This window comes from Quercus lobata, chromosome 7 (genome assembly GCF_001633185.2).
Source record: "Quercus lobata isolate SW786 chromosome 7, ValleyOak3.0 Primary Assembly, whole genome shotgun sequence".
Taxonomy (NCBI): Eukaryota; Viridiplantae; Streptophyta; class Magnoliopsida; order Fagales; family Fagaceae; genus Quercus; species Quercus lobata.
In genome coordinates, this window is record NC_044910.1 from 11,334,718 (window position 1) to 11,352,307 (window position 17,590).

General features: G+C 32.8%; 1 protein-coding gene and 1 long non-coding RNA gene across 4 annotated transcripts; both read left to right on the forward strand.

The window, feature by feature from the left end:
- Window positions 1-6,483: 6,483 nt before the first annotated feature.
- Window positions 6,484-7,907, forward strand: LOC115954037. The gene has a single exon (XM_031071891.1). The coding sequence runs from the start codon at window positions 6,493-6,495 to the stop codon at window positions 7,750-7,752; it is 1,260 nt and encodes a 419-aa protein (XP_030927751.1). The 5' UTR covers window positions 6,484-6,492; the 3' UTR covers window positions 7,753-7,907.
- A 2,979-nt stretch (window positions 7,908-10,886) lies between these two features.
- LOC115952295 lies at window positions 10,887-17,066 on the forward strand. Of its 3 annotated transcripts, XR_004083334.1 has the most exons (7): window positions 10,887-11,013; window positions 13,745-13,924; window positions 14,028-14,768; window positions 14,921-15,220; window positions 15,821-15,856; window positions 15,969-16,024; window positions 16,640-17,066. It is a non-coding gene; the product is annotated as an uncharacterized LOC115952295 (long non-coding RNA). The 3 variants fall into 3 exon arrangements; XR_004083336.1 differs by lacking the exon at window positions 14,921-15,220; XR_004083335.1 differs by lacking the exons at window positions 15,821-15,856; window positions 15,969-16,024; window positions 16,640-17,066 and adding an exon at window positions 15,305-15,402.
- The last annotated feature ends 524 nt before the right edge of the window (window positions 17,067-17,590 follow it).

The following is a 17,590-nucleotide window of genomic DNA, read 5'->3' on the forward strand; positions in this document are numbered from 1 at the left end:
AAATAATAAAGGCTAAAAACTCAATTACGGAATAACTTGGCCACTGAGATGCGAGCGCGTAAGCATATTCTCAGCACCCAGCCCTTGTGGAGAGGATTCAGATAAGTTATCGTTATCCACCTCAACTCACACAATTCACAAACATCCAAATGCTAATTAATGTCAATACAATTTGGTATTAATTTGAAGATTCATATTAATGAGTGCCCTTAGGACAATGGTTAACAATTCATTTTAGGAAAGTTTTGACATCATTTTTATGAGAAATGAAAAAAACTGTCAAAACATTATTTATTTTTTTTTCATTTTCTTATAAAAACTTTCTTTAATTATCATTGAAAACAATTACTATTTATCTTTTATTTGTCAATATAATTAAGTGGTTGAAACTTGAAATTAATTTAATGCAATGAAGTGTTTGAATTCAATCGAAATTTTTAATTCAATAGTTACAATTATGAAGGAGGGGTGATGCAAATTTAGATTCTTCTTACTTAGAAAAACTAGTCGCTAACCCGTGCTATATATGGAAACTTATCTATTTGTGAGGTAGACTAAAATAATTTTATAAAATCTTAAATTGGTTAAGAAATTACACCATTGCATGATTTGCTCTTGTATGACTTCAATTTGTATTACAATTTGATGAAGATGTCATTGTTTGAACGTGCAATGGCTTAAAAAAAATTTGTCAGACAGTTTCAGATACTGCAAAAAAATAACTCAAAAATTTAGATATTAAAACTTTTGAAAGACTAAAAAATATTAAAGAATCGGATGATTCATTGTTTAGAAATTATTGAAATAAAACAAAATATATATGACTAAACAATAGAGAAATATAAGAGAAAGATGAGTTACATTCAAAAGAATAATCCATGACTATAACTATTGAAAGGAATTAAAAGATTCAGAACTTACAAATTATAGATAATATATATATATATATATATATATATTTGTGACCACACAAATTCAGATGTTAAAACTTTCAAAATACCAAAAAAGATATATAATTAAAGAAGAAGTTATTGAAACAATTCAAAAAATATATGACTATTCAAAAGAGAAATATGAGAAAAAGAAAAAAGTAAACCAACCCATAAAACATTAAGTTTTAAATTTTAACAGGTTTAAATTTTAAACGAACCTTATCAGCTTGTGGCCCACCCTAAAAATGTTGAGCCCACGTTGAAACAATGAAAGTCATACCTCCTCTTAATATATCGTATATAAGCTTTCTGCTCAAAAAATTAACATACTTTCATATCGTGAGGTGAAGTCAAGACATATATAGTAATAGCAACCTTAAATTTCAATTATTACAAGCTTTTTTATCTTGTAAAAAACGGCTAAAGAGAGTTTGGTAGTTTGTGTACGAAAATTACTTTTTAATAAATACATGAAAAACACCATAATATATATATATATATATAATTTTTTTTTTTTAACAAAGTAGAGGAGAAGAAAATAATAGAAGAAGAGCTCATACCTCTCTACTTGGCTTTAAAAAAAAATATTGGGATTTGTGTTGCTTTTATAGTGTTTATGATTAATCTTGCAAATATGGAGATAAATTATTAGCATTTTAGTTTGAAATTAAGTTGGACTTGTTAAAAAGATAGAGTTTCACTCATTGTTAAGTTTGGATTAAACAAAAATAATTTTATTTAAAAAAAATGATAATGATGTGACAAGTTCTGGAGAAGTCAATAAAAAGTCAAAGAATTCGATTTTATATATATATATATATATATATATATATATACACACACACATATATCGACTACAAAGTTTTCTAATGCTACTTAAACTATAAAGTTTTCTACCTCAATTAGAAAAACAGTACTGTGTAGAGTAACCTTTTTGGCCTTTGGAAGGATGCCTTACTATATTTCGGTTTTTGCATCATATTGTAGAACAGGTGCATTTCCTGAAATTTGTTGCGAAGTGTAGCACAGTAATACTGGCATGCGGCCAGAGCACAAATTCTTGTCATCAACTAAGCAGAAAAAATGATGTGTATGTTATTTTGTGTGACCATATTCTTTATGAACTGTCCCTAAGCTTTTGAAAATGGAAATGTTTAAACCATTCACTTATCGAAGTTACACATATTTAAGTGTTAGGACATATGTGAATCTTGTTAGGAATATATGTCAATATAGAATTGACTAATCTTTTGACAAAACGCACTTTACTTATAATTGGATAGATCTAAGATATGTTTAATGTTTCAAGGAATAAGGTTTCAAGTTCAAGTGTTAAAGTCATGCAAGTCTGTCCAAGAATCAAGTGAAGAAGTGCTGGATTTTAAACCTCGACAGCTAGTATCTATTGAGGTTTAAAAAACTGTTTAAACCCGATACTTGATAGCTTCTCGACAAATAGGGTATTTATTGAGGTTTATGGAAATCAGTTTTTCAAATCTGATTTCACTCCAATCTGTGAATAGATGTTAATTTGACCTTTCTTTTTTTACAACCCTAAACATAAATAAGGATTATTTTAAGGGCTGTCACAGTTGATACAACTCAATGCAAAAGTTTTTCACAAGTATATTGTGAACCGGAGACATATGCCCTAGTTCATCTTTCTATTCAAGAAGCTGCTGTGTTTGTACATCATAGGGTTTTGTAACCAAGGAGTTTCGTGATCTTCATCGTGTTGATGAACTGAAAAACTTTGCAACTGACATATTTTTCAAGTTGGTGAGTAAGTCGCATACTGGGATTTGTGCATCGAATTGGTTAGTCATGTATTGGGAGCTGTGCATTGAAAATGTGAGATTGTCACTATAGAATAAGTCCAATTGGGTATTGGGGTAAGGGTTCAACTGTAGGTTAGTATAAGGTACTGAGATTCTTTTACTTGTAACTGCTTGTTGTGATAATAGTGAATTCTCGAGAATTGTGACCTTAAAATCACCTGGTGGAGTTTTTGCCATGTAGATTTTCTCCATTCATAAACAAATCACCGTGTCAATTTATTTTTCATTGCATTTAACTTAGTTGGTAATTTATTTGTGCTACCACGCTTATTGCATGATTGAATTAATTAATTAACTTAACTAAATAATTGGTTAATTCATTACAATGGGTCAATACATTCTTAGCCTATCACTAAGGTCCCATGTGAAGCCCATAAGTCACCAGGGTTAGAAGTAAAAAATGAATACAATTAAGTTGGAAAGGAATTCCTTCTATTTTTTGAGAATAAATGGTAAATGAATTCCTCTTGATGTTAGTTCCTCTCTTTTGTTTACAAGAAGTTGCTTTGATGCTGCACTTCCCATCTCTAAGTAATAACATCTCCCATGCCTCTAACTTGCTTCTCTTCCAAATCAGACTTCAGATAAATTAAGAGGAGGCAGGTTCCATGAACCATGTATTTGGTCTAGTATACTGGACCTATTGTGGGCTCTTCACCTTTAACCAGAATTCTTCCATACATTTTTCTACTATCTCAGCTATAAGTTTCACCCACTAGTTTCCAAATCTGTAAGTTCCAAATTTTTGGAAAAAGATCTATTCCAATTTAATCTCTTAAATTCCTCCAATTTTTATTTAAATGTAAGATATGTGGCATTTAAAAATTAAAATAAATGTCACGTGTTGCATATTTAGCTAATAATGTGAGCAAATTGACAGATTCAATTGGAAGGGAAGTTTTCCCCAAATTTTCCTAGCCACGGCAAAGAGCATTTTTCCAACTCCTTGCCACATCCCAAACTAGCCTTTTGTGATACGTTTGGTGTGGGTAATCCATGAGGCTCCTATTACTAGGTAGTTATCCATATTTGGCTATGGACAATGCTAGAGCACAACATCGTTTAGTGGTGAGTATTGTATACATTGTATCGTAACATAAAATTGTATGTATCATACTATACATAAATGTGGCTTTGAAATAGGGTTTTTTTTTTTGGGTTAAAATTTGTGTTTTTATTAGAATTCAACAAGTTGTTAGACTTGTATTTAATACAAAATTATTAGGTTACTTAATTGAGCCCAATAAAATAACATGTCCATAAGGTTCTCTCTCTCTCTCTCTCTCTCTCATACAAAATTTATACACTTGACACTTCACTTTCATATTTGCAATTTTCTTTTCTAAACTATGAATAAGGTATTAAATGAAACTATGAATAAGGTATTAAATGATAATATAATTATATTTATTTTTTCATTATTGTTATAATTCTAAGAAGCTAATAAAATTCCAAGAGGAAATATTTTTTAAAAATTATTAAAAATATAAAAACAAGAAAAGATAGTAAATGTTGATGATGATGAAGAAAATTTAAATGAAGAAATAAATTAGTAGGATGATAAATATGATGATAGCATTGACTTAGATGGAGTTGATTTGGTAAGGTGATGAAAATAAATTATTATTTTGGGTCGTATGTCATGTATTGTCACTTTTGAGTTTAGTCAATTTGAATATGTATGTTATAACTTATAAACATATGTTTATTCAATTTATTTAGTTAGCTTGCTAAATATTATTACATATGTGATAATTAAATTAGTCATTAGTTGAATTTGTTTTGAATTTACAATGAATATACCCTTTATATATATTTATAATTTTTTTATAAATTTTATTAGATGTTTGTGTATCTTATTATACACAATACCAACAAAAAAAGAAGAAAAAAAAAGATTGACGATATGATATGATAATAAAGTTTATTTAACCAAGTGGGGTTACTATTTTTTTCATCAAAAAAATGGTATATAGGTCTCTACACAAATCATTTTTCATTTTTCTAAGTAATACTATAACATAAGTTGGGTGTCATTTTTGCCTACACAAAAAACCGATTGGTATCTTGGTCTAATGATAAATAATTATTATCAAGAGTAAAGATTATAAGTTGAAACTTTCTTTAAAAAAAGAAAAAAGAAAAAAGAAAAGGTGGGGACTAGTGTGACATGCACCCACCTGAGTCCTGATTGGTTGGATGACACAAATAGTGGACACCCAATGACATTACATGGTTTCTTGCTATTTGCAGATGAAAACCCAACCCTATCTCATTCCAATTGCTCTTTAGGTTCCACTCCACTCATCCACGCACAGGCACATGCAGCAATTAATACAGCAGGCTTAGCTCCAGATCGGTTTGAATTTATTGTCGATCGATCATAATATCGGCATTTGGAGCTAGTGTTTTGTTTTGTTGCTTTCATCGTCAAACAGAGTGACAGTAGGGACTCATTCTATTCCATCCATGATGAGCTCAGTATGTTATACAGTAAGGACTCATTCTATTCCATCCATGATGATCTCAGTATGTTATTCACTTGACTATCCTGTTTATAATAGGACACTCGGCCATGTTGATGGGGTCATTTCTTTCCTACCCTCCGAAATTGATAGTTCTTCTTTCTTTGAACACCCATACCCTTCTTACCCGGTTGAGGTTGAGGACCTTGAGGGTATCAGAAGGAGATGGATGATTGAGGGTTTTCTTATGATACTTGGAATAAGTATAAATGGCTTATATATAAGCAATATCAAACTTCATACGAGTAGACTTTTACCTTTATTATTCTATATCTGTTTTAGTACTGTAATGTTGTTGATCTCCACGAGTCTGGGCGGAGAAATTACCTCGCCTTTGAAATTGGGGCTACCGACGGGTCTGAGCGAAGAAATTACCTTGCCTTTCATCTTGGGGGCATCGACGTTTCTGAGCGGAAAAATTACCGGGCCTTCCATTTTGAAGATATCGACGTGTCAGAGCGGAGAAATGACCTCGCCTTTCATTTTGGGGATATTGTCATTTAATGGATATCTTCTTCTTCAATTCTTATGTAACTCACCATTTACACCTATAAATATGAGATCTTCTCTGGTTATTCGTTATATTCATCATTATTGTTTTATCCCCGTAACTCGCAGTCGCCGTTATGGGATTTCTTTAAGGTTCACCGAAAATTTAAATGAAGAAATAAATTAGTAGGATGATAAATTTTTGGAATTTTTAAGACAAAAAAAATTTGACAAAATTTTTCATACTTGTTGATGTGGTATATTGATAGTGCTAAGTAAAACAGTGGTATTAGTGGTAGATTTAGATGAAAACTAGTAAAAGTTTGCTAATTAAACTCTTATTATTATTCTTTTTTTTTTAGAAGTGCAACATTCACAATATTTTTTACAACAAATCCTAGATTTTAAACCGCTTTTTGTTTTTTATTTGAAAATATCACTATAATTATTTTTTTGCCATCAACAATAGGCTATAACAACCTGCTACTTAGCATTAGTTGTAAAAGTGTTGTGAAAAATATTGTGGATGACGTTGCATTTTTCTCTATTTTTTTATTTGTTTTTCATCTAATAAAAAAAATTATTTTATTTATTGATTATAAATAATCCTATTGGTTAAAATTTGGGGACCTTTTTTTTACTTGGGGCCTTAGGCGGTCGCATTTCTTGCTCCACCATAGAGCCGGCCCTGTTCTTTTGGTAATTTCAATGATCTCGACAGCTCTGATCCCAGACATATCCCTGGCTCCGCGTTCCCAAATGATGTTGTCCATTGTGTTTGTTTATTTAAAATTTGAATTACCAGCTCAAAGTGTTTCTTCTTTTTCTATAACCGTGGATATTGAGTTAGAGTCGTCAGACTCCATTGACTGGTCCCATCTCCCCCCAGATCTTGCTCGTGGAATTGTAAATCGAATGATTACTTTCAAAGATTATATAGCGGCTATAGGGGTTAGCCACATTTGGCGATCTGCTCGTTCGAGCATTAGTAGAGGACCTCAGCTTCCTCTTCCTGCGCTGATGCTTTCTGAGCCACTATTAACTGACATGCGAACTTTATTTAGCCTCTATGACAACAGTCATCATCGATTACAACTATCTGAAGTACGCGGAAAACGTATTTGGGGATCTCAACATGGCTGGGTTGTAACCTTGGGCTCTCGTTATGTAACCCAACTTGTGCACCTTATGACAGGAAACCGAATTAATCTTCCACAAATTCAAAGACTGGCTCCTCAAGAAGAGTGGTTTTGCCTTGTACGCAAATTCAATCTTCTAAAGGGCCCTACCGATGAGTCAACATTCCTTGTCATCGCAATTTTTGGCCCTTTGAATAGTTTGGCTTTTACTAGAGCTGCTTTGAACAGAAGAGGAGAAGGTGAGTGGGTTGTTGTTGCCAATCCAGAGAATTTGAAATTCAAGGATGTTGCACATTTTAATGATCAAATATATGCACTTTGTGACAATGGCAAGCTGGTTCGCTTTGAACCTGATGCTCCTTTGGCAGATATGGTCCAAGTTATTGCTGACCATCCACAAGATGTAGGCTCACACCGAAAAATATATTTGGTGGAGTCATTGGGAAATCTTTATGGGGTTTTTCGTAACGGATTTCTTATTCCTTCAGAGAGGAGGTTTGAGACTACATCTTTTTTTGTCTACAAGTTCGACTTCAATGCATCAGCTTGGGAGGAAGTGACACACTTGGAAGGTCATGCTTTTTTTGTTGGTGACAGCAACTCCTTCTCCAGGCGCTTTCCTACAAGCATTATCCCTAGCAGAAGTGATTGCATCTACTTTACCGATGACCATTGGGTTTGGCGAAAGTTCCCTAGGAAGGCATATGGAGGCCATGATGTGGGACTGTTTGACATGGCAACCAGGGATATCCTACCCCTGAAATTTGGTAAGGACAAACCTCGTTTCTATTCTCGACCTATTTTTGTTACGCGTAATGACAAACTTTAGTTGACTTTGTTTTCTCTAATACCCTTTGCTTAGTTGAAAGAAATGGGTAGAAATGGTGTTTAGACTTCTTTGGTGGCCAAATACAATTTGGTATTCTGGTTTGTAAGCACATACAAACTAATTTCTAGAATATTTATGCTTGTGATGCTGTGATTTAAGTTACTGTGAATCTATTTATCTTTTGTTCTGGATTATTGGAAAAACAAAATCTGAAAATTCAGTTTAGATTGCTAAGAGAGAACCCTAAAACTGAGTATATGAGTATAGCATGCTCATTGCCAACAAGCTTTTGGATTGGTTTGCTATGTTGCTTCAGAACGCAACTCTGGGCTAAATGCATACGTAGTTTCTTCTTGTTTTAACAAAAACCGACCCTCCTCCTTGTGTTTCTTTTGCAGCAATCAGTGGCGGCTCTACTAACTCGTCAAAAAAAGAAAAAATTTATACATGCAAAAAAAAATTATATTAAAAATTATTTTAAATTTATATACTCAATGATCACCCTGGCTTGAAAAAAATGTATATATATACTTAAAAAAAAAATTATATATTATTAAATTAACCTATTTTGACCACCCTAATCAAAATTTTGAACGCCTTTACATGAGAATCATAAGAATTTGAGTTCAATAAATATAAAAGTAATGTTATGTCTACAACATTTTTATAATAATTTCATAATAAATCTTATACGGTAAGCTGTTACTAATTCTAATTAACTTATAACCCCATGCATATAAATGGATATACAATAAGATACATAATATAATTCCTTTATATATAATTTAAATACTATTGATAATCATTTTTATATTTTGTTAACTCTTTAAAAAAATTTGTAATGATATTATTAAATATAAAATGTAAAATGTCCATATTTTTTTAAAAAATTATTGGGAAGCACTTTTATTTATTTTTATATATTTTTTTTATATATTCTAGACTCTTTAGTTTTTATACTTAATAACTCACTTGGATGAATATTTATAATGTGGTCTCACATTTGATTCTAAAATTAAGAAATAAAACTCTTTAAGAATAAATAATTTAGGATACATAGCGCAAAATTGGAACTCTAATTTAGAATTCTAATTTGAGTTTCTCTCAACTTCACCTATTATTATTATTATTATTATTATTATTATATGTTCAGGTTCAATATATTGACATGATTTACCCACTAATAACAGGCTAACAACTTGTTGTATAAGATTTGTTATGAAATTGTTGTGGTCACCTTATTATTCTTATGTTAGTATTTCCAATTTGCACTTTATCTTTTTTTAATCTATTTTTTTTTATTCTCTTTATTAATATCAAAAAAATTGTAATATTTTATGTATTTGCGTGTTTTTTTTTATGACGTTGATATATTCAAATTGTCTTTTAATTAAATTTTGTATAATTTAAGTTTCTTAATGACCACCTAAAAAAAAATTCATAAAGTTGCCATTGGCAGCCATATACGGCATATAGTAGCAACCTAAGCGATCTTACATAGCTTCATTTGAAACCTTCATCCCTTAATCTCGTAGTGCGTGAACACAATTGCGATACTTATTGCCATAATATCCTATTGAAAACACCCACAAATAGATGGTTTCTATTCTAACTCTCTCTCTCTCTCTCTCTCTACAAAAGGAAAGTGTTACTCTCTTTGTCCTAAATTATTGGTCCTCTATTATATTTTGGGATGTCCCAAAATAAAGTCATTTTTCTAAAATTAATAAATAAAATTCATATTCTTCCATTTAGTTTATTTAAAAAGTCAATGTCATTCTTTTTCTATAGTTTAAATTAAAGGATAGTTTTGAAAAAAAGTAATGCTATAGGCACAAATTATTTTACAACATTTTTACAAAAAGTTGATGTGATTAACATCTTATTGGTTTTTATCTAAACCCGTCATTAATATCACTTTTTCATTTACCAATAATCATTCACCATATCAGCAGTTTGTAAAAATTTGTGTAAAATAGTTTGATATTCTAGCATTATTCTTTTGAAAATCTCTACCTTTTTAACTAATAGATAATGCATTAAATGATGTTCTTTTAGAAAGTTGGATTTTCTAAATAAGACTAACAATTTGGGACGGAAGAGTATTATAATACTAGAACTGTGTTTGTATATTTATAAAGCAAAATCCTCTCTCTCCCCATCTACCCCCTTCATGTTGGAGAAGATCCTAACTCCTATTGGCAAAAGATGGTGAGTTTTTTTCCGCAATAACTACAGGCAGACATCAGCGTGCATATTTCTTAAAGAGTTGGCCGGCAGGTTGATAATAAAAAATGCACAGCGATAGTGTGATGGATGAATGAGACAGGAACAAGAGGGTTTGGAACTTTGAAACTGTACTGTATAGAGTGACCTAGCTTTTGGCCTTTGGAAGGATGCCGTACTGTATTTCGGTTTTTGCTTCATATTGTAGAACATGTGCATGTCTTGAATTGCTTCTCTTCCAAGTCAAACTTCCGATAACTTAATTTTGTACCACCTTTGAGGAGGGAGGTTCCATGAACCATATATTTGGTCTAGTATATTGCACCTGTTGTGGGCTCTTCACCGCTAGCCAGAAATCTTCCACACATTCTTCTGTTGTCTCAACTATAAGTTTCACCCAGTAGTTTCCAAATTTGTAAGTTTCAAATTTTCAGAAAAAGATCTATTCCAATTGAATCTCTTTTTACATGTCACGTGTTAGATATCTAGCTAATTGAAGGATTCAATTGGAATGGATTCTTTCCCCAAAATTTCCGAGCCATGACAAAGAGCATTTTCCAACTCATTGCCACATCCCAAACTAGCTTTTTAAAATACATCTGGTGTGGCCGGTAATCCAAAAGGCTCCTACTTCTAGCTAGCTATCCATATTTGGCTAGGGCAATGCCAGAGCACAACGTCATTTTGGCGTAGAACACACAGATTATCTATATTCGGTAGCCACCTTCTTCTAAACTTTGCATGCTCAATGTTGAAGGTAATTATGTATCTTTCATTCTTTCCTCATTAATGTATTTTCCCAACTCCTACCTACCAACCTCCCAACTAACTCATTAATGTATGTCCAAACCTCTATATATATACCCTGCCTAAAAATGACAGAAACAATCACGGCCTTAGTCACTAATCTTAGGCTTATGCAGCTTTCTTCATGCATTCTTCTGACGTCAACATCTTCATGAAATCAGATCAATTTGGTCACTTCCATAGTCATTTTTTTTCATGACTTTATTCAAGGGTTCTTCACAACATAAGGTAATTCCAAACTTAAAGACATCATTAAGCTTCTACCTTGAATTTGAGGTTGAGTGCTAAAGATAATATATCTTTCCCTATTAATGTATCTCCTCAACTTCCATTTTTCCAGCTCCCACACAACCCACACAAATGATACCTTGTTCCTGTTGTATACAGTGAGCCATCTCATAACATGTGGGCCCTACATGCTAGTGGGACTCCCGTGTTGTGAGAGACCTGTTGCATGCAGTGAGTACAAGATATACCTTCTCCAACTCTCAACTACCACATTCCCAACTTCCTCATTAATATATGTCCAAATCCCCATATATATCATGGTTAGGTTCATTGATTGTGAGGTACAATCCAATACAATAAGTCTTCAGACTTTTTTCACTTGACATAGAAAGTTCTTAATAATATTTGGTGCTTTCAAAAATCCGTATCATATGCTACAACCGGCTCTTACATTGTCCTCTCAAAACCCAATTAATATGCGTTGTTTTTAGCGGCGGCTTCAGGAATTTTTTCCAGAGTGTTCCTTAAGAAATATAAATTACACAATCTAATAAAAAGATAAATTCATCCAGTGGTTTTTTTTATCAAATATTTGTATATAATTCTAGCAAAAGAATAAACAATAAATTATAAATTCATTTGAAATATTAATAAAATTATTAATTATTGTTGTTTAGTTATATTTTTAATTTGTTTGTCTTTTATATACTATAATTTGTTCTATCGTTGTTTTATTAATTATAAAATTATTAATTATTGTTTAGTCTAACATAATTTAATTTGTTTGTCTTTTATAATGTACTGGTTAATTTGTCTTTTATAATGTATTAGTTAATTAAATTATTAATTATTGTTTATTAGTTGCTTCACCCAATTAATTATTGGTTAATTAAATTATTGTTTATTAGTTGCACTAGCACACACCCCATGTGCATTTACTTCCTCCAATTCAAATATTCCACCCCGGCCCCATGCCCCCATCCACCCCCCACTCAACAGACAAGCCCCATGGCTCCCAATCACAAGAGCCAATTAGATAAATTCACAATCATAATACACTAAAAGACATTTAATTGTATCTCACCAACACCAACACCAACACCAATGGATAAAACCAAAAACATGGGCATATATTAAAAAAGTTATAAAGTAAAGCTAAGCAAAAGCAATTTGCCAATCACAGTTCAAAGAGAAATAGAGAATCAGATAAAGTCGTAAAGAGAGAGAGAGAGTCTCATTTCATTTCACTTTATTCTTCAGATAAAGAGAGAGAGACTAAGACAAAGAGAAACCCATTAACCCAAATCCAATAACCCGTATATGTAAGAGAGAAAAAGAGAGAGAAGTTAAGTGTAAAGATGAAATACCTTGAGATTGAGGGAGTAGGGTGGCCTGAGGCTGAGGGGTGGAGTCATCAGGCAGCACGTCGAGGCGAGGAAGATCGATCTCCGATCCGATGTGTTTTGCCATTCTGGAGCTTGAGTTTGAGGCCCGATCTCCGTCTATTGGTTCTTGTCGTCTGTTGGTTTCTGATTTCAGTATATTGGGTTTTGGTTTGTTTGTTTGTTTGTTTTTTTTTTTAGAATTCGTGGGTTTGCTACCATTTGTAATCTGTTAGGTTTGCTTTACCTTGTTTTTTTTTTTCTTTAGACTGGATTTGCTTTACCATTTGTTGTTTAGTATTGATGTTGGGCTTTTTTTCCTTGGTGGGCTTGCTCTGTTACAATTTTTTTTTTTTAGATTTTAGTTCAAAATTTTTTTCGGCTTTTTTTTTTGCTTGAAAGTAGAACAAATAATTTTATTTTCTTTTATTTGAGGGTGTTCCTAATTTTTTTTTTTAAAGGGTAATCAAATAAAAAATTTCAATTATTATATATAATTTTTTTTTCCAAGTCAGGGTCACTACCAAAATCGGGCTCTAGAGCTGCGTTTAAAAAAAACGCAGCTTCAAAGTGGTGTTTGAGCTGCGTTTTTTATAAATGCGGCTCCAACACTGGACCTATAGCCGCATTTACTAAGCGCGGCTATAGACTAGCCCTGACGCTGCGTTTATAGGCGTTGAGGCTGCGTTTTTCCCGGTTGGACTGAAGCTGCGTTTTTAAAAACGCGGCTATAGACCCATCTGGGGAATTTTTTTTTTTTTTTCTATATATATCCCAAAGCTGCGTTTATGAAACGCAGCTTAAATGGCTGAATTGAGCTACGTGTTGTAGAACGCGGCTTAAACCTGAGCATGAAGTTGCGTTTACTTGTGTTGTAGAACGCGGCTTAAACCTGAGCATGAAGCTATGTTTCGTAAACGCAGCTTGAACTTTTACAGAGCTGCGTTTTATAAAACGCAGCTCTGGGCTTGTTTAAAAAAAAAAAAAAAAAAAAAAAAAACCCTCAATAGGACACAAGAACGAAAAAAAACCCTAAATTGAAAAAACTCTCAACTCACTCTCACCACCAAACTCAGATACAAACCCTCGCTCTCTGAGGGCGTTTGGCTACTGTGTTTTTCTGCGTCTACGTTTCCGTTCTGCGTTTTCTTTGTTTTTTCTTTTTTTCTTTTTTTTCTTTTGCCCGCATATGTTGACTTTGGTGCACAAAAATTACTGTTTTGCATTGTATCAGTACTGTTCATGTACTGTAGCAACACTGTTTACGCATTAAAAAATATTAAAAATGGGTCCCACGGTACTTTTCACATATTTAAAAATTATTTTGCTACAGTGTTTTCAGTTTTCAGTTTTCATTTTTCAGTTTCAGCAACAATAAGCTCAATCCAAACAGACCCTCTATCACTCTCAACACCATTCGTTACCGCCGCCTCTCATCGACGCCACCGCCACCTCCGAGAGCCGATTGCCACCACCGCTGTGTCGAACCTCTCTGTCAGCCATCATAGGTCAAAGGGAATTGTGAAAAGGTGAAATTTTGTACTTTCATATTTTTCTGCGTGATGTAAATTTTTTCTTTCTTTCTTTCTCTTTTTAGCTGATTATTATTGATTTTATATTCTTTTCTTGAAGGAGTAGAGAACAGACTCGTGCAATCTCGAGCGCTGTGAGATGTGCTCTAAGCGAAGTTTAATTAAATTAGTTTTTAATTCGTGTCCTCTAATCTTCTCTAGGTTTTTGATTATTATTTGGGTAAAAATCATACCTTTGATTGATTATTTGGTGGGTAATTACTTAATCTAGCTATCCAAAGCTAGTAGCCACTATACTTTCTGTATGTATAAGCCTGAGTCATGTAGCTTCTAATCGAATAGTGCTTCTAGACGAAGAGGGGAAGAGATAACAAAAGAGACTAACCGATGTTAGAGTTTAGATAAAAAGGAATTCTATGTAGTTCAATGATGGTTCTTTAAATAGTTTTTTTAATTATTTTTTTTCAATTTATAGTTTTTGACTTTTTGTTTTGATTTTGGCCTCTTCAATATCTTGTTAGTTTTATTTTAGATCCTCAAATACGTGGTTGATTCAATTTGGCTTTAAAAAATGGGGTGTCAGGTTTTATTAGTCACACTGGAGGAATAAAATTGATTTTTTTTTTAATTAAAAAACTTTAAACTAAATTTTAAAGAAACTCAAGTATTTTGGTAAAACTATTTTGATTCTATTTCTTTTCTGCAATTCATTTTGTGGAATTTTCTGATATTTATTTATGTTTATCATCCCCAAGTGATGTTATATTTGCATTGGCAAAGGAGGAGGACCACATACCCTTTAGAAATTCAAAGCTTACCATATTGTGGATCCATTACTCTGGTAAGATTAGTGTGTTTAGTTAGGTTACTCTGCATAATGAGTTGTTTCTTGTTGATTTAGAAGTATTGTTTGTTGTTTGACTTAGTCTTTTACCTTTACTTATAGTATTATTTTGTTTTACATTGGATATTGGAATGCCCATGATATTGTAGATGGGAAAACATAGCCTTATCACAAAGCATTATATTAATCTGACAAGTCATCAAAATTGGTTGAAGGGTATGTGACTCTCTTTTGGGATGTGGAATTTTATCATTTTGCTGCAACTGCTTCTTAAGCTCCCTATTTTATGGGATCAAATCACATTTTCTTTTTGCCTTTTTAAGTAGTGTTAACAGTTCATTGGTAAATTTTGTGGCTGTGGCAATTTATCAATTCTTGAATAAATGTTTTTACTGTTTTTCCATGTGGATTCAGTTATAGAAAAGGAAATTGGAGCATTGCAATTAGAAGTATGTGAGGAGCTTCCAAATTATCCTCATCTCCTCTTTATAAGTTTGTGTTGTTATCTCTCACATAATTTTAAATCATGTTAGGAAAAGAAGCTTGTTGCTGACTGAAATAATGTTAGATGCCATAGATGATGCCTTGGATGACGACGAGGCTAAAGATGAGACCGAAGAGCTCACAAATCAGGCGGGCTTCTTTAATTGCATTTATTAATTGTACTTTGTAAAATAATTGCACTTGTTTATACCTTTTTTCTTAAGTGAATTACCATTGGACTTATGAAATTTAGGAGTAGTTTAATCCTTTTACTTATCCAGGGATGTCCCTAATATTTTTTAAATGGCTTGTTTGTCTGAGTTTGATTGTCATTTTGTAAATGCATGCAATGGATTTGAACCAACTTGATAATTTTGAGCCACTAGTTACAGACTTCTGGGTTTCTGGTGGTAAAGCTAGAAAGATTGAGAAGAAATGATGTCAGATATCCTAAGTTCTTACAAGTTTAGATGGACACCTTATTAGGTTTATTTGCTTTATAAATCACCAATTATAGGATTTTGGAATGAGTAATGGCAAAATTTTCTTTTTATTTTCTCTTGCAGGTGCTAGATGAAATTGGTGTTGATGTTGCCTCACAGGTTGGTATCAGAAGCTATTCATTTCTGGACTTTGTTACCATTTGGTATTATTATTATTATTATTATTATTTTGTAACTAAGCTGATTTGGGTTATACTTGAACTCTTGGCAGTTGTTAGCAGCTCCCAAAGGAAGGATTGCCTTGAAAAGAGTTGATGCTGTAGACAGGTATATAACACTGCTTGCCTTGTAACCTTCCCTGTATCCCCGACCCCCACAAAAAGAAAAAAAAAATTGAAATAAGGGGTACATTTTAGTTTCTTTACAATTGTATGCCCTGTGACACAAGATTTTTGAGGTTGATGAATTTGTATTTAACTATAAGAAAGATTTTTATGAAACTGAAAGTAAAACATGTTAATGGGTTTACGGTTGGGAAAAATGTAATCAGTTATTAAAATATTGAATTTAAACCTCTTTTTTGCTTGAACTGTGATAGGAAGCAGTGCAATACTGTCTATGAAGGTCTTATTGTAGTGGTAAAAGGTTTAACTAAGTAAAATTCAGGGTCTCAAATGCTTATGTGTTGGTTTTGTATTTGTGCTATCATTTTCAATTTAGTTAATTATATATATCGTACTAGTGCTATCATTTTCAATTTAGTATTAGTATTTTTTTTTTTTTTTAATCTATGAGGCCTATTTTATCATCTTAGATCTATGAGGCCTATTTTCCATCTCTAAATAGGAAGTATGGATTTATGCCACTGTTGAAGAATGTTTTCTGATTTTGTTTAATTAACCTTGTATGTTACTTATGTTCCATCTCTTTTTCTATATACAGGTTAAGAATTTAATAGCTTGATTTGGTTATTGTGAATTGGCTACTGCAAATCTTTCTGGTCAACTGGTTCCACAACTTGGTCAGCTTTTAAATCTGCAATACTTGTAAGTCATCTTGACATGCAGGGCAAGTTGTTTGACTTTTTTTTTTTTTTTTTTTTTTTTTTTTTTTTTGTGTTGCATGAGTTAGTGCCAGGATATGTCCACATAAGAAATAGACTTCACTACCCATAAGAAATTCTTAGGCTGCTTGTTAAACCCCCACCTCCTTGATTAATTATAGTTGGGTCCTTTTCTCATTTGAAGTTCATCTCTGCATTTAATGCTGGCATGGCTGGTATTATAGTTCTAAAGGGTAATTATGCCAAAGAAGCATTTATTCAACAGTTGGTAATGATTTCATATATGCAATTTGTTTTGTTGGTTCAGTATTGTTGCATCTGAGTGTTGGCAGGAATGTGTATGTGGAATTACAGGTTTTGTTTTGGGCAGTAATGTGTTGAGGAAGAAAGAAAATATTAAAAAAAAAAAACCCTGTAGCCGCGTTTTCTATGAAAATGCAGCTATAGGTCCCAAACCAATGTACCGTGTAGAAACGCGGCTATAGACACCGTTTGGGCTGCGTTTCAAACGCTTGAAACGCAGCTCTATGTTGCACCTATAGCCGCGTTTTTATAGAAAACGCAGCCATAGGTCCCGCATCTGGGGGTGTAAAAAAACGCAGCTCTAGGGTGTCTAAAACGCAGCTACAAACCCCGGTTTGGGCTGTGTTTTTAAAAACACAGCTCTAGATCCCCGCAGGGGGCTATGGCCTTGCCGTATAGGCTGTGTTTGGAAACGCAGCTATAAAAACGCAGCTATAGCCTATAGCTGCGTTTTTTAAAGGCTATAGCTGCGTTTGGGAACACCCTGGACTGAATGTGGCGCCGCCACTACTTGTTTCTTACCTAGA